The sequence below is a fragment of the Poecilia mexicana genome, unplaced genomic scaffold (genome assembly GCF_051168715.1).
Source record: "Poecilia mexicana isolate PSO_F unplaced genomic scaffold, ASM5116871v1 scaffold_22, whole genome shotgun sequence".
In the NCBI taxonomy this organism is placed as follows: Eukaryota; Metazoa; Chordata; class Actinopteri; order Cyprinodontiformes; family Poeciliidae; genus Poecilia; species Poecilia mexicana.
In genome coordinates this window covers 2,170,296-2,197,129 of record NW_028263391.1, presented here as the reverse complement: position 1 = coordinate 2,197,129, position 26,834 = coordinate 2,170,296, and the positions used below count along the sequence as shown (strand labels likewise).

Here is a 26,834-nt window from a genome sequence, read left to right as displayed (position 1 = left end):
ATTTCATTATTTTCTGATAATGAAAATAATCAGAAATAATCAGAATAATCAGAATATGTTACTCAATTCCTATTTATTTTCTCGTAGAATCTCATATTCTCCGTATTTCTGAAGTAAGGATTCTAAAACATGGCTGAGGAGTGTGCGATGACACAAGGAACACTTGCATTTCTTTACAATCGCTTCCTGTTCCCACCACTCTGGAGGAGCTGCTGCATCCCAGTCACTAAGTTCATGTACCCAGTGTGTGTGGGCATCAAGTGAAGCCACAGGCTGTTCAACTGGCCAAAAATGGTAAAGATATGCTGCTAGAGGTCCAGCGTGAAGTTTCCCCAGTCAGCATGTAATCTAATCTTTTGAGAAACTGAGTTTGGGTTTTAATTAACAGTAAGCTATAATCAAATTTAAAAACAAGTGCTTTGAATTATATTCTGTGTATAAAAATGTGTAATATATGAATATCAAATTATTTAATTAAATATGTTCACTTTTTTTTCTTTTTTTTTTTTTTTTACATCAGATGGGTCCCAAATAACCATCTATGAAAGCCTACATATCAACTGGAGGATCTTACAAGTTTTTTTTTTTTCACTTATTTTCTTTAAAATGTTTCTCACCTGCAATAAGTTCGGGCTGAAATTGTGTGAAGAGAACACCCGCTGTCCAAATAACAATGTTTGACCAACAGAAAGTGTGAAGAACTTGTTTATTGCCGTTTTAAAATGTCCTGGCCGCCAAAGGCGCTTTTTAAAATAACACGTCATTCCTAAGTGTCTTCAGCTCCTTAGTGAAAATGACACCAGGACCTTTGTTCAGGACCAGGATCAACATTCACATGGAGTCAACGTGCCCCCCTTGGCTGATACTGTTACGATGTCATATGACGTCAAAGTTCCGCTCTGAGCGCCACGGCGCCTGCCTCGCCACCAATCACAGGGCTCAGATTAACCACCGTTCTTCACGATGATTCTACCGTGCTGACTCCTGGTACCATTCATAGGCAACATCCAGACTAAAACCCGATGGGCTCGTTAAAGAGGTGTATACCCTTAATGCTAGTAGCCACTGCTCAGCGGGTCACTGACGCGACGTCAGGATCAGACGGTCTTTAAAGGTCGTCTGAAGAAATTCCTAAATATGTTTGGAGAGTGACGCTATCGACTCATGTGTGTGTTTAATGAAGTGAACTACCTAAGTTCAGACATAAGCCTTGTATAAAAACCAACTAATACCGATTATCTTTGTATGAAGTATAGTGCGCAGATCTCTAGCACGTAGATGGGATGGGCTTCATACGATGTTGGTACAAACAAGGAAGACCGCGCCGCCAATAATAACCCGCAAGTGCTGGAATGAAAAGTATTTGACCAATTAGCGCTCTTCTATTCTGTATTATTTAGCGTTTTCATTTAACCCCTCCTGTGATTGGACAGTCCTCCAGCAGTTGTCGTCATTTCCCTTGTGGCGCCGCGTTCGTATCCACCAATAGGGGTCGAACATGCGGTACGTCCTATGGAAATGGGAGAAATGTTCCACCAATTAGATCTCTCAATTGTGACTACTGCTGTCACTGCAGCCAATCATATCTCGGGAAACAGAGCTCGGGGCTCAACAGCTTGTTGTTCGTGTATCGCTTTTGCAGCCCGAGCTAGAGAGGAAGCAACGGCGTATGATAATGTAAGTAATAAACCTTTATGGTGTAAACCTGAATAACAGTTTACTTCGAACGCTAAATTAATTCATTGAAGGTCTTCAGAGGAGCGAGTTTATGTCAGTAGAGAGGTCGGCTGCCTGTTACAGAACGGGGCTGGCTGTGAAGTGAATGGCAGTGAAGCAATGTGAAGCTCCTGTGCCTTTGTGGAAGAGCCGCTTATTAAATAAATAACTTACCAGCAGTTTTCGTTCTGGCCGTTGTCATAGCTTATCTGTTCACCGGTGTAAAACTTGGTGTGCGTTTAGAAACCAAACTGAGTCCCGTATGCTCTCGTGTCGGGGTTGCCCTTCTTCGGAGCCAGTTTAAATCGCCGTGATGACAAACTGGCTAGTTGAATCGCCTGATAGCCAGCTAGCTAAAATGTCGCTCAGCGCAGGCGGACGGGAGGGGGGGGCGAAGCCCGCTCGGCTCTCCTGCTGCTGGGACTTTGTTTGGGTTGGGACTCGGCTCTTTAGCGGGACTTTTCCACCCGGCAACAGTTCACTAGACGGCTTTGATAGAGACGGACATGATAAAGCTAGCCGAGCTAACTGACATGGCGAGCTGTGATGGCGACGTGACTCAGAGGCGCTGGGAGCGAAGCGGGAAGTGAAAAGCCTTCTCAATGGCCGCGCTGCAGTCACCCTGCGCCCTCACAGAGCCGTCCACGGAGCCCAGCAGCCCACTCGGATCGTTTCTACACAATGGGTTGAAGTAAACGTTTCTGGATAAGTTTTGGGAAGTGATCCGGGTGAAGTGGGGGCGGGGGCAGTTTTGAGAAAGCAAAGAATGCCAGAGCTAACACAAGTGCGTGGCTAGTTGGTTAGCTAAAAAATGTTCTTTCGGCACAGAGTATTTTCTGTGGCAGCGCCAGCTTTAATCATCTCGTTGTTCTGTCTTCCAGTGACCCGAAATCCTTCGAGCTGGAACCCCTGGACTAGCCGGAGAGATGAAGGTGAGTTCTCGCCCTGCGCCATGAACTCTTGTCAGTCTTAGCTCCATGTTCCCATTCCGATGAGAGATCCTGCTGGAACCAGCTACTGGCCTGCACACCGGTGTTTATCCAGCTCACACACTCCAGTTCTCAATCAGATTTTTATGATCGACAGTTACAGTGAAGGTCGCGTCTGTTTTCAGCACTACATCCTTCAGATTTTCTTACCAACATTCAGTGGTGAAAGTTATGACTTATTTCCATCTTTACAGGCGAGTCTCCTCTTTATTGCTGAATAAACCCAAACAGAAAGATGGCTATGGATAAAAGTCTTTCATTCTGATAGAAATTCAGTTGTTAGTGTAAGAATTGTTGAATGACTCTTTCCTCTGAGTCAGGTTTAACCAATTACAGACATAATAAACTGACATCAGATATAAACCGGGTTTATATTGTTTACATCATGCTGGGGGGCATATTAAGTAAAATGAAGACCAAATACACACCTTAAAACAAGTTCATTCTCCTGCCAAAGGAAGAAGTTACTACATTTGTAACTTCAGATTGCATGATTTGTAATCTGAACCTCTTTTTAACAAGACATTTATCCACTTGTGCTGTTGCATGATTTGCAGTCGGACTTGGTCACATCTACCTTACATCCCCACACCCAACTGACATGGTTTTACGCATCTGAAACTTTCATTATGTCCATAATACAGATAATAGCTGAAGCTTCTTCATCCAAAAAACAACAACTTTACCTGAACTGAATGCCAACTCTGCTGTAGCTGCTTCTTCCAGATGTTGTGAGAGAAAATAAGTCACATAGGCTTATAAAAAAAACATAAAGAAGCAATCAAAAGTATTTAAAAGGTACCCTTTTCAAGCAGACCTGACATATCTGGGGTCAAATGAGTGCATTCTAACTCCGCATCTTGTGTCAAAATGTGACAGAATTGTCCAGTGACAATGCATTTATTAGCAAGTAGAGTAATTCAGCTCTTCATACGACAAGTAGGACCCACAAAATATAACTATGCTACAATGGTCAGACAGAACCCTTTTTCAGATTTTGCTAAAGTTCCTCTTAGCACTACAGAGAAACTAGTCCTGATAAAAGTTTTGCTGTCACTTTTTCCATCAGCCCCTCCCCCAGCGAGCTGCACTGCTTCAGTTTTCTTACCTTTTTATTTTTTTTCCTCATCATGGCTTGTTAGTGGAGAGATGTGTAATAATAGGTCATACATATTTTATTGATCTAACAAGTCTATGTTTCCTCTAACAAATATGTTCCTGATATTTTTTAAAGATTTTCACAGGTTACAAAATATGTCACCAGCACAGGATGAATGTGTGCAATATTCATATCACAAAAAACTGTTTGGAGTCCAGTAAGTGATATGAACTTGCATTTTACTGTTAATGTAATATTTAGGCAGCAGTTTTACACTAGATCAGGGGTGTCCAAAGTCGGTCCTTGAGGGCCTGCATGTTTTAGTTCTCTCCCTGGTTTAGCGCACCTGGATCAAATGATGGCTCGTTAGAAGGCCTAAGAGGAACATTGACAAGCTGAAAAGGTTGTTACTACCACCAGAGAGTGGTAGTAACAACTCTCTGGTGATGGAAGCACAGAGGAGAGAGGGGAAAATAGTAATTTATCAGACCCGTGATATTACTGTCGCAAGCTTTTCTAATATCACGCAGCTCTGATTTTGTCCTTCCATGTATGCGTCATGTGGCCTGGTCTTTACACTGTCAGATGGGGAAAGCTGAGCAGAGAGCAGCCGAAAGACTTTTCAATAAAGTAGATGATGTTCAAAGCACAGCATTACATTTATAGAAAATAAAACATTTTTGTATGTTTTGTCTGCACACAGTAAACCGTACATTTAAAGGTACTTTAAATGTTAAAAGCTGAATTTTCAGCTAGTTATATCCAGTTGGAGGGAACACATGCCAACGTTAGCTTAGGACTTCAGTAACGCACTAAGCACAAAGACTTTTTCAGCAGGAGCAAGACTGGAGTTTATTAAAGTATCAGACTGACGACTCAGGAAAATTAAGCATAGACAGTAGTAAAAAAGGTATTTATTAGTAACAAAATATACTAATATCAACTATATGTTCTATTGAATCTCTGCATCTGACTTCAGTATCATAACTATATTATAATTACACCATGTTCCGGCCCCATTGTGACGTTTAGCATGTTATTTAACGTACACATCAGTTACGTTAAATAACATACTGTTTACACCGATATTGCAGTGAGGATGGTGATCTATTGTTGGCATCATGGCCAGTTAGAGTCCGTCAACTGACCAAACATACCCAATACTGCGTCTAAGCAGTCCTTTCCTTTGCAATTGTGAATTTGCACACTTTGATATTGCATTGTCAATTGCGATTTGGTACATTGTGCAGCTCTGCTTTTAGCCAGCAGAGCAATAGAACCAGAACCACAGAGCACATTTAAACCACAGTGAAAATAGGTTGGCACCAGCTGCTGTGAAAACTGGTGTAAACACACACACTTCACATCTCTAAAAATGCTAAGCTGTTTGCAAGGTTAGAAAGAGATTTTTGACTTAATTGTTTTTCACTTTGTAAAACGAACTGATAGAAAATAAGTCGAGCTCCATCTTGGAATAGGTTAATCTTACCTTGTAATAAGTATATTTGTAGTTGTGCAAAAAATTTTCTCACCCTCTTTAAAAACGAAACAAAAATAAAAACAATGTCCTCACTGCTTTTAGTGAGCTTGAGCCACTTGGTAATGAAAAGTTTGTTTGAACTATGGCTATCAAAGGCAGTGAAAGTCCTTGCAATAGTTAGGCCTCTCATAATAAGTAATTAAGCAATTGATTACGTAATAAATTAAAACAAACTCAATATTTTCTATTTTCATGATTTATAATTTTTCTCTCCTTCTACTAAAAACTAGACCATAAAAGTCTTCAGTCTGGTGCTTTGCTCTCAACTGGCTCTTTTTCTGAAGGACAGTTTTATTTGCCTTGGATATTTAAAATATCTCACAGTACCACTGTTAAATGTTCATTAGAATTTAACGTTTATTGATCTTTGAGAATGTGTTTTTGTATTTTTATGCCATTACCATAATATTTATTATTGTTTATTGTAGTAATTTCTGGGACAATTTATGGTCTAGAAAAATTTGTTATGACAGGCCTAGCAACAGACCAGTTTTTTATGGTATGCAGAATTTGCATACATGGTGCTTGAAAATATAATCTTACCAAATATTGCATCCACACCGTCTATTGCAGTTGTGATACTGTTTACATTGATATTGCAGTAAGGATGGTGATCTATTGTGCAGCTTAGTTTATGTAAAAATAGTTGTTTCAAAAAACAATAATTAAATTAATCGTGGATGAGTGGGGGTTAAAAGCAGCAACATGACTTTTTATATTAAAAGGTTGATGTCAATACAGCAGCATCACTATTGATAGAATATATCTGTAAAAATACTGAGTCATCACAAGAACTGCCGCACTACATGCTTAACACATTAGCATGTACGCTAATTAGCCCGTGTGTTTCAGGCAGCAGACGAGCCTGCCTACCTGACAGTGGGGACAGATGTCAGTGCCAAGTACAGAGGAGCCTTCTGCGAAGCCAAAATCAAGACTGTTAAACGCATGGTCAAGGTCAAGGTAAGAGCTGGAGCTGCAGGAGCACACCTCACCACACCACCACCTGGCATCCACCTCCTCAGGAGCCAGCAGAGCTTCTAGAGCGCCATGCTCTGCTCTGAGTGTTGTGTGAACCATCACAGGACTCTGAACTTCACACCAAACCTCCCTCATGTCTGGACTCACAACTTTATTCCTTTCTGTTTCTTTTCCCTCAAGATGCTTTGCAGTGAAACGCTTCCATATTTATGAAATATGTAGAAAAGTAAACCTCTTCCTTTATCATTCAAGGATTTCTTAAATCAGTTTCTTTCCATTTGATTTTTATTTTCTAATTATTCTTTCACTGGATAGAATAGAAATAACCTCTATTGTCCCTCAGTGGGAAAATTCAGGTCTAGCAAAGTGACAGCAGGCAAGTTTAAGCATGTAGATTTACATAGAAAGATTAAAATAGAGCTAAAACTAACATGCTATCCAGTAAGGGCAGATTGAAAACTTAAGAAAATACTGTGCAGGTATTAACAAAAACTTACTTGGATTTAAAGAAATGTGCTGCACAGTTGTTGAAATAATTCTGCTTTCAAAATCAAATACAATTTTTTAATATTTAGTTGTACTTGTGAATAATCAGTACATTTTTGGTAGTTTATGTGCAAAACTTTTTAACAAAGTTCTTACTCTGGAAAGTGATTTCATAATTTTCCAAGTCTGCATATGTATGGAAACATTACAATCTAGAATAGAAAACAGTTTCCCAACTTTATATCTTATATCCTTTAGTAAAAATATAAACATCAAAATGTATTGAAATACAAAGTCATCGAGCTTCGTCTTTGGTTCGGCGCCACAAACCTTGATTTTGTTTTTTTTTTGTCGCCACTAGTTGATCATTTGGGTCTCTGAATTTCTAACAGATGAAACCCAAGATCAGATCAGATCTAACAGATCAGACCCAAGGTTCTTCACCAAGCATTGGTAAAATAATATCTTTATTTTTATTCAGCCTAATTGGAAGTCAGCTTTGGTTAATAAAACCCAACCTGGCAAATGTTTTCTACTCAACTGCTTATCAAATCATGAAGGAAAAAATTTAGAAAATTTGGCCTGAAAATGTAGAATAGTTAAATAGAAATATCATAGTGTTGATTCCTCTTAATTATTGAGTTCAAATTTTGTACACGTCCTTATTTTCTCACTAACGGAACAGCTGCAGAACATTTGGACCTGGCTGTGTGTGAGGAGTGATGATGCTGAGAAATGGTTTCGCTTTTTGAGCTGATGACATCATGTGATGTCACATTTTCTCTTGGCTGTCTGACCAATCCGCTGCCAGATACAGTGATGAAAAACAACATACAATATCTTCTTTGATTAGAATCACCAATCAGATGTCTAAAGCTGCAGCTCTAGGGAGAAACTACTGGAGCAGCAACAAAGTGAAAATGTTAGACCATAAATTCAGTTTGTGTTGTAATAAAAGAATGAGTGTTTTTAATCTGTCAGCAATTCAAAACATGAAATGATCAGGCTGTGATGTAGCAAACTAGATCTAAACCAGCAGACTGTGATAGATTGGTTTGTCTCAAATGTTTACCTTCTCATAGCTCTGTAGTTACGGTCCAGTCACAGCTGCTGGTGTTGTTAAAACCAGTTCTTGGCTGGTTCAGCTGGTTGAATTCTCCCAAATTAGAAATCCACCATAGATTGATTCACCTGAAAGACACAGGGACGAGGATTTGTTTTCGAATGCTTTGAAATGAATATTATTGACATGGTAATGAGCCACATGGCAAATATGATAATCATGTTGAAGTACTTACTTGTATTTCTAACTGTTTGCAGTGCAGTTGGTCAGTGTTTAGACAGGAAGGAATAATGGAAAAACCCTTTGGTTAATGTTTAAGTCATGTTCGTTTACACTTTGAAAAACAGTTCAGACAAATGAACACTGCAGGGCAACAAATAGACCATTTCTAGTATTTTTAGTATTCCTCTAATGAGTGTGAACTGTTTCCTGTTTCATAACTTCATACTTTAGGGGCTGTGGCCGGTGTTTGGGATTAGAACATGCAGTAAATATAATTTGAACGTCTCTCCTGAAAGTGGATGTCACACAAACTTTCTGTATTCAGACTATTCCAATTTTGTCCAAAATTCTGAACTATTCTGGCTCTAAATCAGTATGAAAATCTTTTGTGGAAAATGCAGCAATGATCAGACATCCTGGACTCAGGGACGACATTTAAACTGAAAGCAGGCAGAGACTCGCTTCTCTTGATTTCTTTGTCATAAAAGATATTCTGCAGCGAAAAGTTAAATAATCTCACGTTTCTTCACTAAAATGAAATGATAAAAGAAATGCATGAGTTCTTCTCAGTTCTCAAAAATGTTCTCCGGTGAACTTTGATCACTTCCTATTTCCTGTCCAAGTGAAGGAGAGAGGAAGATGTTGACCTCCTGTCCTCCGTCCGTCTCTGTCCCCAGGTGACTCTGAAAGGTGAAAGCACGTCCCAGGTAGTGCAGGACGACCAGGTCAAAGGTCCTCTGAGGGTAAGCTGCTTTAATGCAACAGACAGGTTTTATTTTCTGTCTGCATCAGACTTTCACACAGAAGCTATTTAAAGAATCAAAGCTGCATACATCACATGAACATTATTTTCTGATCATGCAAAGATAAAAATGGCCGAGTTGATTTCTCTCAGCCTCACAGAAGTATTCCTACCATGTGAGCCTTTTTAATGCTCACATGGTAGGAATACTTTTCTACCATGAAAGGTAGGAAATTGACAAAAACTTCAATGTTTTCTGGTGTCATGTGACAGTAGGGGTGAGTGTTTATTGTATTGTTATTTTAATTTTTTTTAATTATAATAATTTTGATTCATCATCATAATAAATTTGATTTCTTGATGGTAAATAAGAAGCTAAACTGACAGTATCATTGGAAATCATTTTTCCTCTTCATCATTATACACAACTCTGTTGGTCTTTCATATAAAATCCCAATAAAAAAATAATTTTAACCTTGTGGATGAGTCTGGTGTTCAGGTTAAATAAAGTGATCTGGTGTGTGTCCTTCAGGTGGGCTCCACTGTGGAGGTGAAGACCAGTGAGGGTCTGAGCAGTGAGGCCGTCATCAGTAAGCTGACAGATGCCAGCCTCTACACTGTTGGTGAGTGTTGACAAGTTATCTACAGAGGACTGCTGTCAGCATGCTGGTCTGAGGGGTGGACAGATGAGCTGCTTAAATTTAACAGTTTATTCCAACAAATTACTGTTAATGCACATAAAAACATAGTAAGCCCTTAGATAGAGGCTGTTTTTAAGATTTCCCATAGCTAGCCCCTGGAAGAGCAGCAGCATCAGCTGGTAGTAGTCTGTCCCACTGCATTAGTGGTGAGAGGTAGCAGTGCACCGATTGCAGTTTTCTGGCTGATCACAAATCTCTGAGTGGGACCGGCTGGTTCTGAGTTTGGCCAGTACTGTGTGTTGTTTTCTATTTATTTGTGTGTGTGTGTGTGTGTGTGTGTGTGTGTGTGTGTGTGTGTGTGTGGTGTTAAATATGGCAACAAAGTTGCTAAGTTAGCAATAGAGGGGTGACTGTTAACCGTGCACCTGCAAGCTGAAAGTATCAGCCAATCCCCCAAAGTTGAGGAAATGTGAGGCAGTTTATCGGTGGTTCCCTAGCAACAGGACATTATTTTCTCACTAACAGAACAGCTGCAGAACATTTGGACCTGGCTGTGTGTGAGGAGTGATGATGCTGAGAAATGGTTTCGCTTTTTGAGCTGATGACGTCGTTATATGATGTCACATTTTCTCTTGGCTGTCTGACCAATCCGCTGCCAGATACAGTGACAAACCACAATGCACAATAACATCTTTGATTAGAATCACCAATCAGATGTTTAAAGCTGCAGCTCTAGGGAGAAACTACTGGAGCAGCAATAAAGTGAAAATGTTAGACCTTAAAGGGATCTATTGTGATAAATTCTGATTTCTTGCATTTATTTATTTATTTTTTGTTTGTATATTTTTTGTTTCTACTGCTTCTAAAAACACTCAGACGGTTTTTGGTGTCTGGAAGATGAGCCATTTCAAAAACCTTTGAAATAATGTCACAAATCAGCAGGCACTGCCCCTCACGTAGCAACCCCAGCAAAGACCAGCCCGTTACCCAACAAACCCAGCAAAACACAGCCCGTTCCCCAGCAACCTTAGCAGACCACGAGCATGTTTGGTTGGCTGGTTTTACAGCTGTATGCACTGTTTTTTGTGGTTGATGTAAAACCCAGAAACCACTTGCTGAATTCTTGACAGTTGTGCAGGAGGCTCCACTTATGCTTTTAAAGATATACGACCATATAATTGCGCATCTGTTTGCAGCCATTTATGTGTGAGCATCAACGTTGAATGGGGGGCGTGGCCAGCAGCAGCTTACTTGGATTTAAGGTTTGTGAAAGGAGCTCAAAATAGTCAGGACTAAGATGATTTTGTGCAAAAAATGTGATGATCTTATTTAGTGCAGCCCATAGACCCACCCTAGCCTATTCAACAAAACATAATCACCTGTAAATCAAGTTTGTGTTGCAGTAAAAGAACAACTACGTTCCTCTAAAGTGATCTTAGGGCCTTAGCACTAGCTAAAAATCATCTGCTCTTTGCTAGATTCTAAAATGGTTCAAGTCTAACCTGAACTGGACAAAGACACCATAGAATCCACAAATGTACTGCTCATTAAGCACAGAGTAAGCCACCATGGAAGAGCTGTGTGTGAAAAAAGACCCACCCTCAGTAGCTTTCTGTCCGATTGAGTCTCGGTCTCCTCTCCAGCGCTGCTTTTTGTTTCTGAGGTTTGCAGATATCTTTTCATCTGCACAGCTCTTTTAAGAGTTTGATGTACCTGTCTGCCTGGACTTCAGAACCAGCACATGTCATTAGTCACAGTATTTATAGCTCACCCAGAAGAACCGCCCTCCTCTCAGAAGTAAACAGTCTTCACTGCAGGCGCTGAGGGTAATGATGCACAGGTTTACAGACTGTCTGATCAGAGATGGAGAAGAGGCAAAGCAGTGGAAAAACTACTTCTCCCTAGAATATCAAAATAGTTTTTGTGTCTTTATTGTTCCTTAGTGATAAATGATCCACTGTGAGAAAAGCCAGATTCCTCCTCACTGTAGGAATCTGAAGTTCCCATGGAGCAGATCCCTGTTCCTGGCCATTACTCTAGATCTCATCCTTCAGTACTAGATGGCTTTTGATGATGTGTTGACCGCTCTGTCTCTTTCAGTCTTTGATGACGGCGATGAGAAAACTCTGCGTCGATCATCCCTGTGTCTGAAGGGAGAGAGGCATTTTGCAGAGAGTGAGGTGAGTTTCCTGACGCATAACTGTCACTTCCTTAAAAGAAAAAGTTCAGAACGATTGAAATGTTCTACATTTCTCCCACACAGACGTTGGACCAGCTGCCGCTGACTAACCCAGAGCATTTCGGCACCCCGGTCATCGGGAAAAAGTCGAACAGAGGCGGAAGACGCTCGTCCCAGGCTGTGTGAGTTTTTGCTCTTGGTTTGCTTTGAGCAGCCAGACAAAAGCAGGGCGAGGTGACAACAGCCACAGCGAGATCAGAGACATGTTTGTAGCTGCTGTTCATCTTTCCAAGTTTCTCTTGAAAAGGGACAGCAGAATGAGTTCTGGACTGTTTGTCAACATACATTTGTGGTGATTAACTCTACAAAAGCACAAAGAAAGACAGGCAGCTGTTTAATATTGAGGGTTCTCTCAGATTTGTAAAAGCACTCGTTACTTTTCATGTTAGAAAACTACTACAGTTGCTACTGTGACTGGATCTGGAGAAGGAGTGATGATACTTGAGAAATGGTTTCGCTTTATGTGCTGATGATGTCATGTGATGTCACAATTTCTCTTGGCTGTCTGACCAATCCGCTGCCAGTTACAGTGATGATAATATTAAAAATGGCCACTTTGAGAATCTGCTTTATACGGCTGAGCGCTTCATTTTTGTTTTAATAAAACACCAAATCTGGGTAAACGTCTTCTCACTGCTGTGTTCCAACACAAGAGGACAAAATAAAATGGGGCTGCAACTTGACTGGATAAAACCACTGCAGTCTATCATTTTCAGTCAGTTAGAACAAATGCAGGATACCAGGTGTGTCCAAAGACCGGCTGGTTAGCTGCAGGTTTTAGATGTGAAAAGGTTCAATATTACAGCTGACAGATGGCCAACGCCAAATTCAATCTTTTTTCTAATGTCATGTTAAAAATGTTGTGTGTTCATAATTTGTAAGCCATAATCTTTAAAATGACAAGATTAAAACTTGAAGTATTTTAAAGCTGTGAATCTTTTATAATCCAAGTTTCACTTTTTGAAACGAGCAGCAGAATAAAAAAAGATCTTTTCCTGCGATGTTCTTATTTGTTTCTGAGATGGTCATGTAGTTCAGCACTGATGCAATAGGAGTTCCTTTCAGGACTTGAAATTCAAAAATACTTTATTGATCCCAAAGAGAAATTAAATATCAGAAATGAAATAAAATGTAGCTAAAGTAAGTTTTCTGATTGTATAATTTCTGTGTTTGAGTTGAATTTCTCTTTTGATGGTTACCATAAAGACTAAGAAAACTATATTTGTAGCTGTTTGTCAATACAGGCGTTTCTCAATAAATTTTAAAACAGAAAAGCTCCAGTATTATCTCTTTGTGATTGCCTTTTTACTGAAGTGTTTTATTATTTTTATTGATTTAAAAAAAAAAGTTGCTGCGGTTCTGAAAATAAAGAATAATTTTCTACCTCTTCAAAAGCTTTTCCTTCTTGAATTATTATTTTTAAAAGCTGTTTTCATATGCAACATTTGCACATTTAGTCTTTGGTTCACTTCCTGTCTGCTAACCCTTAGGTTCAACTTGCTCTTATGTATTTCAGAGCTGATGAGGAGAACGAGACTTCATCGAGCGAAGAAGAGGAGGACGACAAGAAGAGGCTGACCGATGGGCTGCTGGGTCAGATCTGCAGCATAGAGAACACAGAGGAGTCCACTGATTGGTTCATGGCTCTGGTAAATACATGAAAACAGATTCCGATTTCTGATGTCATCTGTGTAACAGGATGTTTAATATTTGGAATACAGACTTCTTTAGAAGGTGATTGGTCCTCAAAACATCTTCTAGAATATGTTGCTGTGTCTTACTGCAGAGGATCAGGAGAATGAGCTCCGAGCTGTTTGGCAATCCACAAAGAAAGACAGGCAGCTGTTTAATATTGAGGGTTCTCTCAGATTTGTAAAAGCACTCGTTACTTTTCATGTTAGAAAACTACTACAGCTGCTACTGTGACTGGATCTGGGAAAGGAGTGATGATGCTTGAGAAATGGTTTCGCTTTATGTGCTGATGATGTCATGTGATGTCACAATTTCTCTTGGCTGTCTGACCAATCCGCTGCCAGTTACAGTGATGATGATATTAAAAATGGCCACTTTGAGAAAATGCTTCATAGTGCTACATTTTTGTTTTAATAAAGCAACAAATCTGGGTAAACGTCTTCTCACTGCTGTGTTCCAACACAAGAGGACAAAATAAAATAGGGCTGCAACATGACTGGATAAAACCACTGCAGTCTATCAGTTAGGTGAAGACCTGCTTCACATAACTAGTTTAGTTTTTGTTATATTTCTGGTTCTTGCTAGGGATGCACAATCCACTTTTTTCTCTTCTGATACTGCTATGTGAGGTTTAGTACCAGCCAATACGAACCGATACAGAAAAATAACGCAGAACTGACTTTTCTTTTTTAAACATAGACACAAATGTCAGGTTTATTTGCTAACTCTGCACCAGTACAGCACACTAAAATACACTAATACAAGCTTAGTCAAACATAAAAACAACTAACATAAATAATACTGAAACTGACTAAAACTACAAGTTGACTACGTTGGTTAAACATGTAAAAATAAACTCCAATAAACCTTCCTTCAAATGGTTCAGAAAGTGCATTTAGGAATTATTGCTAAATATAAAATAAATAATGCATGATGTCAGTCAGAGCACAAAGCATAGAATTAGATGGAGTAGATCTGCCCTTATGGATTGAGCACATTGTCACAATACCTGACTCATGCTTTTTTTTTTTTTCCAACATAGGAGCCGATACAGATATTAATATCAGATAGGTGGATCTCTAATTCCTGCTCCAGGTGTAAAATCTGCTGCTGACTAGCAGAGGTTAAGCTGTGTTGCTTCTGCAGGTGGTGTCTCCCAGCTGCAGCGATGAGCTGCTAGTGAAGAAGGATCAGTGTCTGGTCAGGTCCTTCTGTGATGGCAAATTGTGAGTTTACTTTTTATTATCTTTGTATACAGAAATCTGCTCCTCATCACTTAAGCAGTCATACTGATTTATTTATTTATTCTTCAAATGTGTCATTAAAGCCACAAAAAAGTTAATGTACTTTAATGTGATAGATCAGCATGACTTGGATAGAACATTTCTCTCTTTTGTCTTAATGCTGCAGCTACACTGTGGGGAGGAGACACGCTCACCTGGTCAACGCCATCAGCGTTAGCAAGCCGGATTTTTCCAACAGGAGAGGTGAGGCGCCCTTCCTTCCTGCTGTTCTCACTTTTTCCACATCTGTCTCATGCTTGGCTTTGTCTCCATGCCCTGCAGGCATTGAAGGAGCCCAGATGTTTCTGAGGAGCAGAGAGGTTCCAGAAGCATGGAAGATGGACATGAGTCAGATTCTAGAGTCTTCCTCCAGTGAAGATGACAAAGATGACAAGGAAAGTGAGGCAGAGGAGGAGGAAGAAGAGACTGAGGATGAAAAGAGAAAGAAACACATCAAGGAAGAGGCAAGTGTCTTTTTAAAAGAATGTTACATGATTCTTTGGAGACAAATAAGCAACGGAGCATGGTTCTGCTGTAATCCTATAGAGAAGACAGAACATAATGAATGTCTTCAGTGTGTTTTAGAATGAGGTTGTGAGGATCTGGAGAGCTTTTCACTTTAAGTCCATTATAAGATGCTTCACCGTAGAAATGAGTTTTTTCTAGGCCTTCATTAAAGACTAAACCAGCTGGTAGTGATTTGCTCTAGAATTGATTCTGTTACTGTCTTGCCTCTCTATGGATTGTTTGCAGCTTCCTTTTTTTCATGTTTTCAATACATCTAGAGGTTTGCAATGTGGACTTGTAATTCTATCAGTAGAAATAGACTGCTTTTGGAAACCAGTTGCATAAAAAAGTGGAGAAAATATCAAAAGTAATAACCCTGACAATATTTTTAGTTTTGGGGGCTTTTCAGACATAATTACTGAGAATTTATTGTTGTCATAATAAAACCAAATTCTCATTGTGATAAATAATTTTTCACTATAAATGATTATCAATACTATAGATCCTCACCCAAACTGTCTTATTCTACTTGATACTTTTTGTTTGTGACGACTCCTTTTTGCTGACATCTGGTGTGAATTTCATATTAATTAACCTTTTTATAAATAAATTACATCTTCCATACATTTTTTGGCTGAATCTTTTTTGTATTTATAAAGCCTAATCTGGCACTTCCCATTTTGGCAGAAACCAATTTTGTTTTTTATTTTTTGTCTCAAAAGTTGCTAAAAATGGAAACAAACTTGCTAAGTTGGCAACAGTGGGTGACTGTTGACAGATGTTACCTGGTGGTCAGCCTCAGTCAGTCTCTCAGACTCGGGGCTGATTTTCAGACCTTTGTGTGAGTAGATAAGGTTAGTTTCTCTAAAGACTAAGGAAATCGAGGCACCCATACAAGCCATTACAGGTCTATGTAGTTATTGATTATAGTTATATTCCAGCTAGTGGTTAACAAACAAGTGAAAGTCTGTCTAATGAGCTGCCTCTCTCTCTCTCTCTCTCATGCTCTGTGTGTTTAGCCGGAGGAGGAGGCAGACCCTGAGGAGAAGGAGAACTTCCTCCAGCAGCTCTACAAATTCATGGAGGACAGAGGTAAGACTTGAACATCTGTGGTTTCATTTAATAAAAGACATAAGTAAGTGAAGAAAACGGTAATAGTGTCATGCATTAGTGGCTTCTCTGGCATTTTAACTGAAGGTCAGTAGGAATGAACTCTTTTATTTTTCTGTGGAAATGACCAACTTATCCTTGTGATAAACATGGTTTGATTGAAACAAACATTTCGACTCTTAAATCACAGATGTGATTTGCATTTCATTGACACTTCCAGCCTGTCTTGGGTTTTAACTAGAATGTTTCCTGGTGAATGAAAGGAGTAACGTCTGATCCATGTTCTCTGTCAGGCACTCCCATCAACAAGCCCCCGGTGTTGGGCTACAAAGACCTGAACCTCTTCAAGCTCTTCAGGCTGGTCTACCACTTGGGAGGCTGTCGCAAGGTGAGGAGGTCACTGTAGAGCTGCAGACTGATTATAGTGCCGGGCCGTGTGAGTGATGATCCTGAGAGAAGTTTCGCATGTTGGACTGAAGTCCTGATGATCCTCTTGGCTGTCTGACAGAACCCATCAGTATTGTCCAGATACAGGAGTCCCACAGCAGCTGGCTGACGCTCCGCTTTTCTGCCTGTTTCAGATCGAGTCTGGCACAGTGTGGAAGCAGGTCTACATGGATCTGGGGATCCCTGTTCTCAACTCAGCTGCATCCTACAATGTCAAGACAGCCTACAAAAAGTAAGAAGTGCCATGATCAGGCTGCAGCTGAGGCTTGGTGCAAGTGCAGAAAATGAATTTTCCACCAGCCTAGCGCAGCAACAAATTCGTTTCCGATTATGACAAAGATCCCATCGCTCACATGCACACACAAGCTATAAAAAGCTGTGCAAAGTGACAACTCATCTATTACCTTTACTGAAGATGAATATGTGCTGCTTTATTTTTAATTTTTTATTATTAACATTTATATAATTTCAGATTTTTGTGCAATTTTTGTCTAGGGTGATTTAGAAAATGAGCTTTTACTGTTGCATGTTAATTTTCTAAGCTACTGCAAGTAATTGTTAGGAATGCAGGGATATGCTGCTGTTATGGAAGAATTTAATGTAGCAAAAGAATTGTATTCGATTACTAAAATAGTCGTTTGCCACAGCCCTGCTCATGTGCACAAACTTTGTGCAAGTTGAATGTGTAAGCTACCTCCATACAGCTAAGATTCATAGGGCTGGTCTGACATGAGGTCTTCTGGGTCTGACCACAGTGTCAACAAACATGAAGTTATTCTTTTCAAGTTTTACTGGTGGAGTATTGTGAGTAAGCCTGTTGCAGTTAAGTAATCCATTAATTAATTACATGATGAATTAAAATGAGCTCAGTAAATTCCACTCTTTTTGTTCACAGACTTCATAATACATTTTATTTCTGCTTTCAGTGTTTTTTATATTTTATTTTATTTCTGTTTTATCTATTAATTTAGCTTGTTTTTGTTTTGGATATTTTAAATGTCTTCCAGTTCCTTTGTGGAGCCTTCTGTACTAAATTAAAGTTTATTAGTCTTTCAGAAGGAATTACTACGCCATTATCAATATATAAATTGAAAATTGACTCGAAACAAAATTACCGTTTCTGTCTGTGATCATCCAGTAAAATTGGTTATTATGACTGGCCTAATTGTGATCACTAATTTCGGCTGTTGGTGTCAGTAAAATGGTAAACTTGTGTACTTCTGACAGAGATGCACTGATCAAATAACTTGTGGTAAAGTTCAGATCCTCCCTGCTGATACTGCTCAGAAAATAATCATCTTTCCATTAATGGCAAATAATTATTTTTTGTATTTTATGAATCAATTGACAGTTGAGCTGTTTTTGATGATTTAGAAAATGCTTCCAGTAAAAGTTTTTAGTTAAGTAATGCAGTGATTCTAAAAATAATAATAATTATAATAAATACACTGTTTTTAGTATTCTTAATCTCTAATGGGAAATATCAAAGAGCTCTTTAACTTTGGACATTGTCTTTAAGGATGTAATGGCTTATGACGGTTCTTCTATCTGTCCTTCATCAGTTTGACCGAAGCTAAATGTTTCCAGGCTTCATAAGTTTGGATGTGTTGTACTTACTGTGAAGAAGTGGCTGGCTGCAGCCTGGATGAGCATTTATCTGTGATGTGTGCTGTCAGGTATCTGTCTGGGTTTGAGGAGTACTGCTGTTCTGCCGGCATCACCTTCAGAACCATCCACCACAACAACCCCCCGCCCAATCACAAGAAAGCTAAAGTTGAGCTTAAGGAGGCCTTCACAATGCCCATCAAGTCAGAGTCTGCTGATGACAAGAGGGAGGAGGCCGATTCAGAGAGCGAGAGCGAAAAGGAGGTGAAGGAGAGACATTCGTCACCCAGGGTAAGAACTTCCCCTCTTTTTACATCAGGTTTGTTTGAAAAACGAATAACCTGAATCTGAAAGCAGACATCTGATTGGTCTGACTGTAGGGGAGGAGAAGAGGTGTGGGCAGTCGGGGCAAACTGCCCCCAAAGCCAGAGAACCCTGGACGGGGAGGGCCAGAGAACAGTGAGGAGCAGCAGAGAGAGGTGAGGAGGCGCAGCAACAGACGACTGGACGACTCTGAGAAAGGCTCCGATGAGGAGGAAGAGGATGACGATGACGAGGAAGAAGAAGGGGAGGAGGAGAGAAGACGACATGGGTAAGATTTCTTTTCTTTTTTTTAATTATTTAATTTTATTCATGACAACATTCAGTTTAACCCTACAAGTCACAACAATGTCATCTGAAGACACTTTACTGGACAAACAGCCCAGAAATAATAATAATATAATAAACTCAATCAAGTAAAATACCATGATATATAGAGTAAGGTTGATGGCATCAACTAACTCGCTCTTTGGTTACCTAGCAACAACCTGTTGAGTGACTTACAGCAGTTTCAGGTTTCACCACTGCTTAACAATAAAAAACAATATGAAGTGAAAACTGTGGATTAAGTGGGGAAGGTCTCATCACCAGTTTGGCAGTATTTAAACAAAAAACAAACCAATAATTGACTAATATAAAATGCTTAAGTTTTTCCAGCCATGTCGTCCAGACCCAAAATAATTGTTTTAGGTCAATACAGAAATAAAGCAACAAGAGACCTTTCCTTCCATCAATATCTACAACAACTCATTGAAGACTTTGAATTAGTGACTTACAATATTTAATGTCCCTTTGGGGTCAATAAAGTATTTTTGAATTGAATTAAATTGAAAATAAGGAAACCATTTTGTTTCCTTGTGGAGATTACAAGAGCATCCTTGTAATCTCCATTTCCAAAACAAACACCATTGAATGCAAATGAGTTTGCCAGTAGGTGTGCTCATCATGAGCAGATTGATCAGAAACAAAATCCAGATTTTTATTCTAGAATATGGTGGATTATTCAAAGTATGAGTTAGCTTAGAGAAATTAAACGTACTGCTTATGAATACTATTAAAATAAGAATGCTAAATGTGATAGAACTGATATGCCTTGTACTATTTGTTTGTCTTTTCATTTAGAAGTGAAGATGAAGAGGATGGAGACTCTTTGGCAGGAACCAAGGTCAGGGTGAAGTACGGCAGAGGAAAAACCCAGAAGATCTATGAGGCCCACATCAAGAAGACGGACATAGACAATGGAGAGCAGTTCTACCTGGTTCACTACTACGGCTGGAACGTTAGGTCAGTGCCACCAGCTTTCTGTTATATCAGCCTATGTGAGAACAGGGCTGGTTCTGCTTTTAGAAGTGTGTAATATTAGTGCCAGGTGGGCAGTGTGTAGTGATTGGTAACGGCAGACACAAAACTGATTAAGAACATTGAATGAGTGTGTGTGTGATCCACAGGTATGATGAATGGGTGAAGGCTGACCGCATCATCTGGCCTGCAGAGAAAGGAACCAAGAAGAGACAGAGAAAAAAAGTCAAGGTAGGACTAGAGATGCTCCTCTATGCTCACTGTGTGCTTTACTGCCACCTTGTGGTTCATCAGAACATTATTAGTAGGTCAGACTCATAACTTCTTAACAATAAAAAACAATATTAGCTTTGTTCTTAAAGGGGCAATTATGTAAAGTCAACTTTTTTGAGTTTTACATCTTGTCATGTTTTTCTCTCATCAAAAACATACCTGGAGTGTCACCTTGATTTTGTCATTCATGTTTGAGAAATCCTTTAAACTCCATGGCAACCATTCAGCCGTGTAAACACCTGAGTGGACCTGTCTCCACCTTCAAGACGCAGCTAGTCCTCAGAGCTGCAGTTTCCACGTTTCTGGACTTCTGCATTACAGAGCAGCCCCTCCCTCTCTCAGCTCCTTCAGACTAGCTAGCAGCAATTAGCAAACACCTGGTGGAACTGAGCATCTGCTGAGCTCTTCATACAAGCTACTTTTCAGCACAATGCTGGCAAAAACATTGTAATGTTGTGATGACTTTTTGAAGGTGGAGTTCCAGAAAGAGCAGAAGGTTTTAAAGAGACAGAGACCCAATTTTAAAGGGTTAAATTAAAAAATCTAATTTTTCTAGTCATATTTGATATATACAGAATTGAAATTAATATAGTGACTTAATTGTGCTGTGAAATGGCGTATATGCCTGTAAAATATATAGTACTTCTCATTTAAGCAAAAGATTTTGGGTTCAAATCCCAGCTTGAGGTCTCTCCATGGTGAGACTTTGAGCTCACACATCAGGTCGACCCAAGTTGCCCTTAGGAGTGAGTGTGTGTGCTCCGTACTTGGTGTAGTTCCCCTCATTTTTACTCTCGGAGTGTAAACTCCGTGCCCGTAAGAACTCTCTTTCTCAAATTTTCTTCTGACAGAACAAAGACAAGGAAGACTCAGAGAAGGGAGAAAAGGATGATGAGAAGCCAGCTTCCATAACGCCTCTGAAGCCAACAGGCTTGAAGCGTGGCCGCCCTCAGACCAGGCCCACGCCCAGCGGCCCGGCGGGACGCAGCGTGTCCAAAACCCTCAGCAGCGAGGGCCAGGCCAATGGGAAGAGCTCTCGGCCCGACCTGGCCAATGGGAACGGTAGGAGGCCGCGATCATCCTGAACTCTGAAGCTTTGCTAGGTTGTGTGCTGAATGTTGTTGTTTGTGCAGACACGCCTCGCAGGAGAACCAGGAGGACCTCTGGCCTGTACGAGTCCGACCCACCGTCTAACGGTAAGAAGACCGCCGCTCTCTGCTTCCTGCTGCACAGTCGGCCCACCCTGCTAAAACCACTGCTGTCTGACCCTACAGAGGATTCTGGGAACTCCTCTGATGACAGCGATGCAGACGACGCCCTCGAGAAAACTGACAAACCGTTGCTGTGGCGAGGGAGATCAGAACCTCCAGCCTGTGAGCCAGATGAGGAACAAGCCCTGCCTGAGGAAGAGGAAGAGGAGGAAGAAGACGAGGCGAGGGAGCAGTCTGTGGCTGAGGCTGCTGCCGACGGCAATATGGTGTCCTCAGGAGCCTGTGCTGTGCTGACGGATGTCCCCACCTCCCCGTGTCCCAGCATGCCTCACGAGAAAGCAGACGAGCCTCTGAACCAAACGGAGAAGCAGCAGGGTGCGGAGCCTGTGGAGGAGCCCCAGGAGTCAGCGGTTCACCTGGAGAAGGAGGTTAAGCTGTGTGCCGGGACAAGAACGTTACCTGGACAGGAAGTGGTTCTGGACACGCCCCTCAGCAGGACGTCACCCTCTCAGCCGTCCCTGCCCTCCACAGCAGAGGACGAGAGCCGTGTCATACCCCTGCTGACTCCCAGGGGCAAAGGTCGCAGGGTCAACCTTAGGGACTCTGAGACTCCTCCCACAATCCCTCACTGCAATTCTGGCCCTGCCCCGGCCACGACCCCGGCCCCCTCACCCCTGCAGGCCACTCTGCTGTCCACCCTGAAGAGACAGGAGGAGCCCATGGTGGTCCTGCACTGCCTGCCCTCCCAGCACCTCCTGCACAAACCTCCCTCTATCAACTCCGACACAGACTCCGCCACCGAGGAGGAGGAGGAGGTGGAGCCTAAAGAGAGGGCCAGCACGCAGCTGAAGCGCAAGGCAGCCGACCAGAGAACAGCAGAGAAGAAGCTCTGCACCGGCAGCAGGCAGGACCAACCTACCGTTCCTCCTGCTGCCCAGCAGCCGGACCGGGCACCAGAGAAGACCCCTCGTCCCCCCGCAGAGGACAAGCTGAGCGCTGTGGGCGAGGAGAAGCTGACGCCTCATCAGGACACAGAGGTGCATGCTGGGACAGCCGTCCCTGCCGCAGAGCCCCCAGGCACCCCCACAGTGCCCCCCCCAGTCGAAGAGCTGGAGCCTGAGATGGGCCCTGAAGCTCTGGTGTGCCATGAGGTCGACCTGGACGACCCCGACGAGAAGGACAAGCCCCCCCTCTCTTCAGAGCCCCTCCTCATGATGCGGGAGCAGAAACAGGCTCCTCCCACTCTGCCCCTCGCCGTCCACCCCCCCCTCCCTGCCCAGCCTCAGGTCAGGCCCTTCTTGATGACTGCCACTCCCCCCGCCTGTCCAGAGGAGCTCCACCCTGCGAAGGACCCAACTGAGGCTGAGGAGGAGCGGGAGCCCGTCCAGGGTGAGCAGGGGGGCGACTCCAGCCCCGGCTTCGAGGGCAGCACTTCATCCTCCTCCTCCCTGCTGTTCATGCAGGAACCCAAGGACAGAGGTAAGACATCGCAACAACGCAGCACCGCTGAGTTCTCAGTGGAGGCTCTATGTTTCATTTGTGACCTTTGACCCCTCAGGTCAGAAGAGGGTGAATGACGTAAATTCCAGCCCAACTGCCAAGAAACACAAACGGAACCAGAAAAGGACTCTGACCCCGGCCAAGGCCGACAAGAACGGAGCAGGTAGCGTGATGTCATGATCTCTGGTTTCTGGGATCCTTCTCCATTCATTTCCTATGGCTCTTGTGTGATGAGGCGACTGTCTCTTGTCCAAATGCCCAGCAAAATTTGTGCATGTGACATCTGAGCTCATACACACAGACATGGATATGCTGCCTAACAACACAATAGACAGTTGAAAAATGTTCAACTTTAGTTGCATTTGCTGTTTCACTTCCTGTGTTAGTTCACCAAGAACAGAGGAAAACTGCTGCTCAACACTGAGTTGAGCCCAATGTTTTAGAAAGAGTCCACGTCACACTGTGTGTGTGTGTGTGTGTGTGTGTGTGTGTGTGTGTGTGTGTGTGTGTGTGTGTGTGTGTGTGTACTTGTATAATGCATGTGGAGGATCACTTTCACTACCATCACCCACAAACAGAGGTCATTTGTGGACAATTTCCCTGAGATGTGGGGTGAATTAAGGTTTGGTTAAGGTTAGACTAGTAATGGTTTGGGAAAATGTCTCTTTAACCATTAATGCAGTTACTAAAATGAGAGGAAATCGATATAAAGTCCTCAGTTGGATGGAAATACAAGGATGTGTGTGTGTGTGTGTAACAGCAGTTGCTAGCATCTGTTCAGATTGATTGAACTAAAAATCAATCAGTTCAGTTCTTCTGACTCTTGGTGCATCTGTGCTTCTCTCCGTCTCTCATGTTGGAAGTTAATGTCCCCTCCTCTCCTTCCCTCCTGTCCCCAGGACACAGCAGTGACAGTGAGGACCAGTCTCGTCTCTCGTCCTTGTCCAAATCCCAGAAATCTCGTTGTTCTGGTCTGTCGTCTCCGTCTGCACACAGTAAAGACAAACACAGCTCCCCCTCCCCCCAGCGCTCCTACAAGTGGACCCTGCAGCTTGGTAAACACACACACACTTTCATTACAGTTAGCTGTGGTTGGACACATCAGCTGCTTTCACACAGCAATCAGGTTTTGTTGATGGCCTGTATGAGCTGATAAACAGTCAGTGATCTCCTCTGCCTGAGTTATATGAACTGTTTCTGTATCAAGCTGCTGATTTTTGTCTCCTGTTCCTCAGACGAGCTGGACAACATGTCGAGCACAGAGAGGATTTCCTTTCTGCAGGAGAAGCTGCAGGAGATCAGGAAGTACTACATGAGCCTCAAGTCTGAGGTGGCCTCCATCGACAGACGCAGGAAGAGACTAAAAAAGAAGGAAAGAGAAGGTGGGAGCAGCAGAGCAGAAAATGCATTTCACTTCAGTTTCCTGAACGAGATTACACTCCGTTTCTGTCCTGATCAGTATGTTATCAGTTCACACTAGGGATTCAAACTGTTAATTGTTGACTATTTTTTTGTTAGATTTAAATTAGTTCCAATTAGAGTAATAATAATAGTAGTTTAAACCATAATTTGTTAGTGTTGTAATTTGGCCATCATCCAGCAGAGGGCACTGCTGGTCATCCTTAAAATGAAGGATCTTAATATACAGTGGAGCCATACCAGAACGAGAGAGTGAAACGATCCAAATGGAGTCCAATGTGGGATGCAAAATGTTCTTTATGTTTCTGTTCATAAATATAAACATTCAACAAGCTCCTTAAGATTCACCTAAACAGCCCTCATTCAACTGAGCTGCATGACTGCTGGGACAGCCGTAGCTTCCTATCAGTTAACCACTAGTGGCTTGATGAGATCAATCAACTTTATATTAAGTTATTAATCAGTAACTGATTTCATGGTTCAGCAAATGGAGACTGACTGTGCTGTGTTTGGTCCTCAGTGTCCCACACAACGGCGTCCACCTCCTCAGGGTCCTCAGACACAGGCATGAGTCCGTCCTCGGCCTCGCCCGCTCAGAACACCGTGGCGGTGGAGTGCAGGTGATGACACGCCCACTCCCACCCCCTGACCCTTCACCCCCCAGACTTTCCCCACTTAAGTCAGCTGTGAGGACACTGCAGAGAGAGGATGGCATGTCGCTGTGACATGGGAGCCCGCACTTCTTCCCAGCTATGGAGGAGGAGCCGCACAAGGAGGGCCCGCCCACTTCACCTGACGGCTGACTTTGTTTGAGGAGCCGGCCTTTTGTTGCACTGGTGCAGAACTCTTCCTGTCTCCCCTCCCTCCCCTGCAGGGTGCCAATACTTGTCCTGGTTCCAGAACCATCTCTCCAGTCACTACCATGCTTTCAGGTGGTGCTTTCTTTGCTTTCAGGGTCAGCGGTCAGTAAAGAACCGACGGCTGGCCGCCATTTTTAACCTTAACTGAGAAATGTAGGTGAGGAAGAAGACGGGCTTCCAGTTTCAGTTTTATCTTCTATCCAATCAAAGTTTTTATTTTAATAAGATGGTGAGAAAAAAAAAATTGAACTTTTAGTTCTTATGTAAATTAAATGTAATATTCTGAAGCTCCTTTTGTATTTATTGGCTTTGTGGACAGAATTTCTTATATTCAGGGTTTTTTCCCCTCTTTTTATTTAGATAAATTTTGGACAAAATTTCTTACATAAAGTTAAATTTAAGTTGAAACTCTTATGCATTTCTTTTAAAAAACATTTTATGCATTTCTGAGGTACAATTAGATTTCTTGAAATGAAATCTCATAACTGACCCAACATCAGTTCACAAAATTTCAAACTGTGTAAATGAAATGTGACCATAAGCACCAAGAATGCATAAAATGAGAAGTTAGGAATCTTCCTGCTTCTGGACCCCATCTTGGCACTGACCCGCTCTTCTCCTGTTCGGTTCTGCATCAGGCTCAGACAGACGGCTGCTAGCAGCTCCTCAACATTTGCTTGTTTTGTACATAAAATGTTAAAGAAAAGAATAAACCACACCTGTATTTGAGAACTACATTTTACACACCCCAAAAGAATAATTTCTAATATTTTCTAAGAGACTGTTTGTACTGTAGTTATTGTTTACTCCTTGGTTGTCTTTTTGGTTCTGATGTGTTTTGCTGGCGGAGATTTGAGAGCAAAAATGTAAATACAGAAACGCACACAAGCCATGCTACAAGTGTGTGTGTGTGCAACAAGCAGCGCTCTCTGTTTCTAATAAAGTTTTTAACCAGGTCTCTTGTGCTGCTGCATCGGCTCATTTTCTAGATACTTCATGTGATGTGTGAAAGTGGCATCATGGAGACCATGTTTCCACTGCCTTCCAGATCCACTCTGCTTGATTCACATCTCACTCACTAAGTCAGGGCTTCCTCCTGTTAACTTTGATTCCCTCCCAAACCGGTCTGTGTGTGAGGTAGTCATAGATCCAGGTGATTGTTGAGGCCTCCACCTGTCTGACAAAGCAGATCAGACTGAATGGTGTTAAATGAACATGATCCTCACAGTGCTGCCTGCCTTGTCCAGATGACAGTGGGTTTGTTTAAGGTGTATCATGGCATCTTCAACTCCATCTCTATGGCAATAAGCAAACTGCAGAAGGTCCTGATATGACCTTGTCTACTTATTCAGGTGGCCCAGTCCAGGACCTTCAGGGCAACATGAAGGTCCTGGAGTCATTAATAACTGATGGCTGAGTGTTTTTGGTACTGGAACCAGCCAAGATGTCTGGTTGCAGTACCTCAGGAACCTTCTCTTGGGTCATGCTAAGGTCGAAGAGATGTTAGAGAATCCCGCAGATCCCTTCAGGACTCTGGGGCTGACACCATCTGGACCTGCAGCCTTGTTCTGGTTCAGTCTCTCCAGCTG

The 26,834-nt window shown here is 41.8% G+C and overlaps 1 protein-coding gene and 4 non-coding genes across 5 annotated transcripts; all 5 read left to right on the top strand.

Annotated features, from left to right (window-relative positions):
- Window positions 1–1,572: 1,572 nt before the first annotated feature.
- On the top strand, window positions 1,573–26,201 carry arid4a (AT-rich interaction domain 4A). The gene is made up of 25 exons (XM_015002959.2): window positions 1,573–1,677; window positions 2,598–2,648; window positions 6,197–6,307; window positions 8,774–8,839; window positions 9,371–9,461; window positions 11,580–11,659; window positions 11,743–11,840; window positions 13,235–13,367; window positions 14,557–14,636; window positions 14,821–14,897; window positions 14,976–15,157; window positions 16,220–16,292; window positions 16,604–16,698; window positions 16,892–16,989; window positions 18,434–18,653; window positions 18,743–18,954; window positions 19,806–19,967; window positions 20,132–20,213; window positions 21,107–21,317; window positions 21,389–21,451; window positions 21,530–22,945; window positions 23,025–23,129; window positions 23,866–24,021; window positions 24,202–24,348; window positions 24,906–26,201. The coding sequence occupies exons 2-25, from the start codon at window positions 2,643–2,645 to the stop codon at window positions 25,007–25,009; spliced, it is 4,068 nt and encodes a 1,355-aa protein (XP_014858445.2). The 5' UTR covers window positions 1,573–1,677; window positions 2,598–2,642; the 3' UTR covers window positions 25,010–26,201.
- On the top strand, window positions 7,526–7,611 carry LOC148152743 (small nucleolar RNA SNORD53/SNORD92). Its single transcript, XR_015762058.1, has one exon. It is a non-coding gene; the product is annotated as a small nucleolar RNA SNORD53/SNORD92 (small nucleolar RNA).
- On the top strand, window positions 10,039–10,127 carry LOC148152742 (small nucleolar RNA SNORD53/SNORD92). Its single transcript, XR_015762061.1, has one exon. It is a non-coding gene; the product is annotated as a small nucleolar RNA SNORD53/SNORD92 (small nucleolar RNA).
- Window positions 12,145–12,231, top strand: LOC148152741 (small nucleolar RNA SNORD53/SNORD92). The gene has a single exon (XR_015762059.1). It is a non-coding gene; the product is annotated as a small nucleolar RNA SNORD53/SNORD92 (small nucleolar RNA).
- On the top strand, window positions 13,657–13,743 carry LOC148152740 (small nucleolar RNA SNORD53/SNORD92). Its single transcript, XR_015762060.1, has one exon. It is a non-coding gene; the product is annotated as a small nucleolar RNA SNORD53/SNORD92 (small nucleolar RNA).
- Window positions 26,202–26,834: the final 633 nt, after the last annotated feature.

Bases quoted from the DNA above. Each gene is read 5' to 3' on its own strand.
- arid4a (XM_015002959.2), top strand. The intron at 11,841-13,234 runs GTGAGTTTTTGC...TATGTATTTCAG, and splicing joins AGACGCTCGTCCCAGGCTGT to AGCTGATGAGGAGAACGAGA. The intron at 24,022-24,201 runs GTAAACACACAC...CCTGTTCCTCAG, and splicing joins CAAGTGGACCCTGCAGCTTG to ACGAGCTGGACAACATGTCG.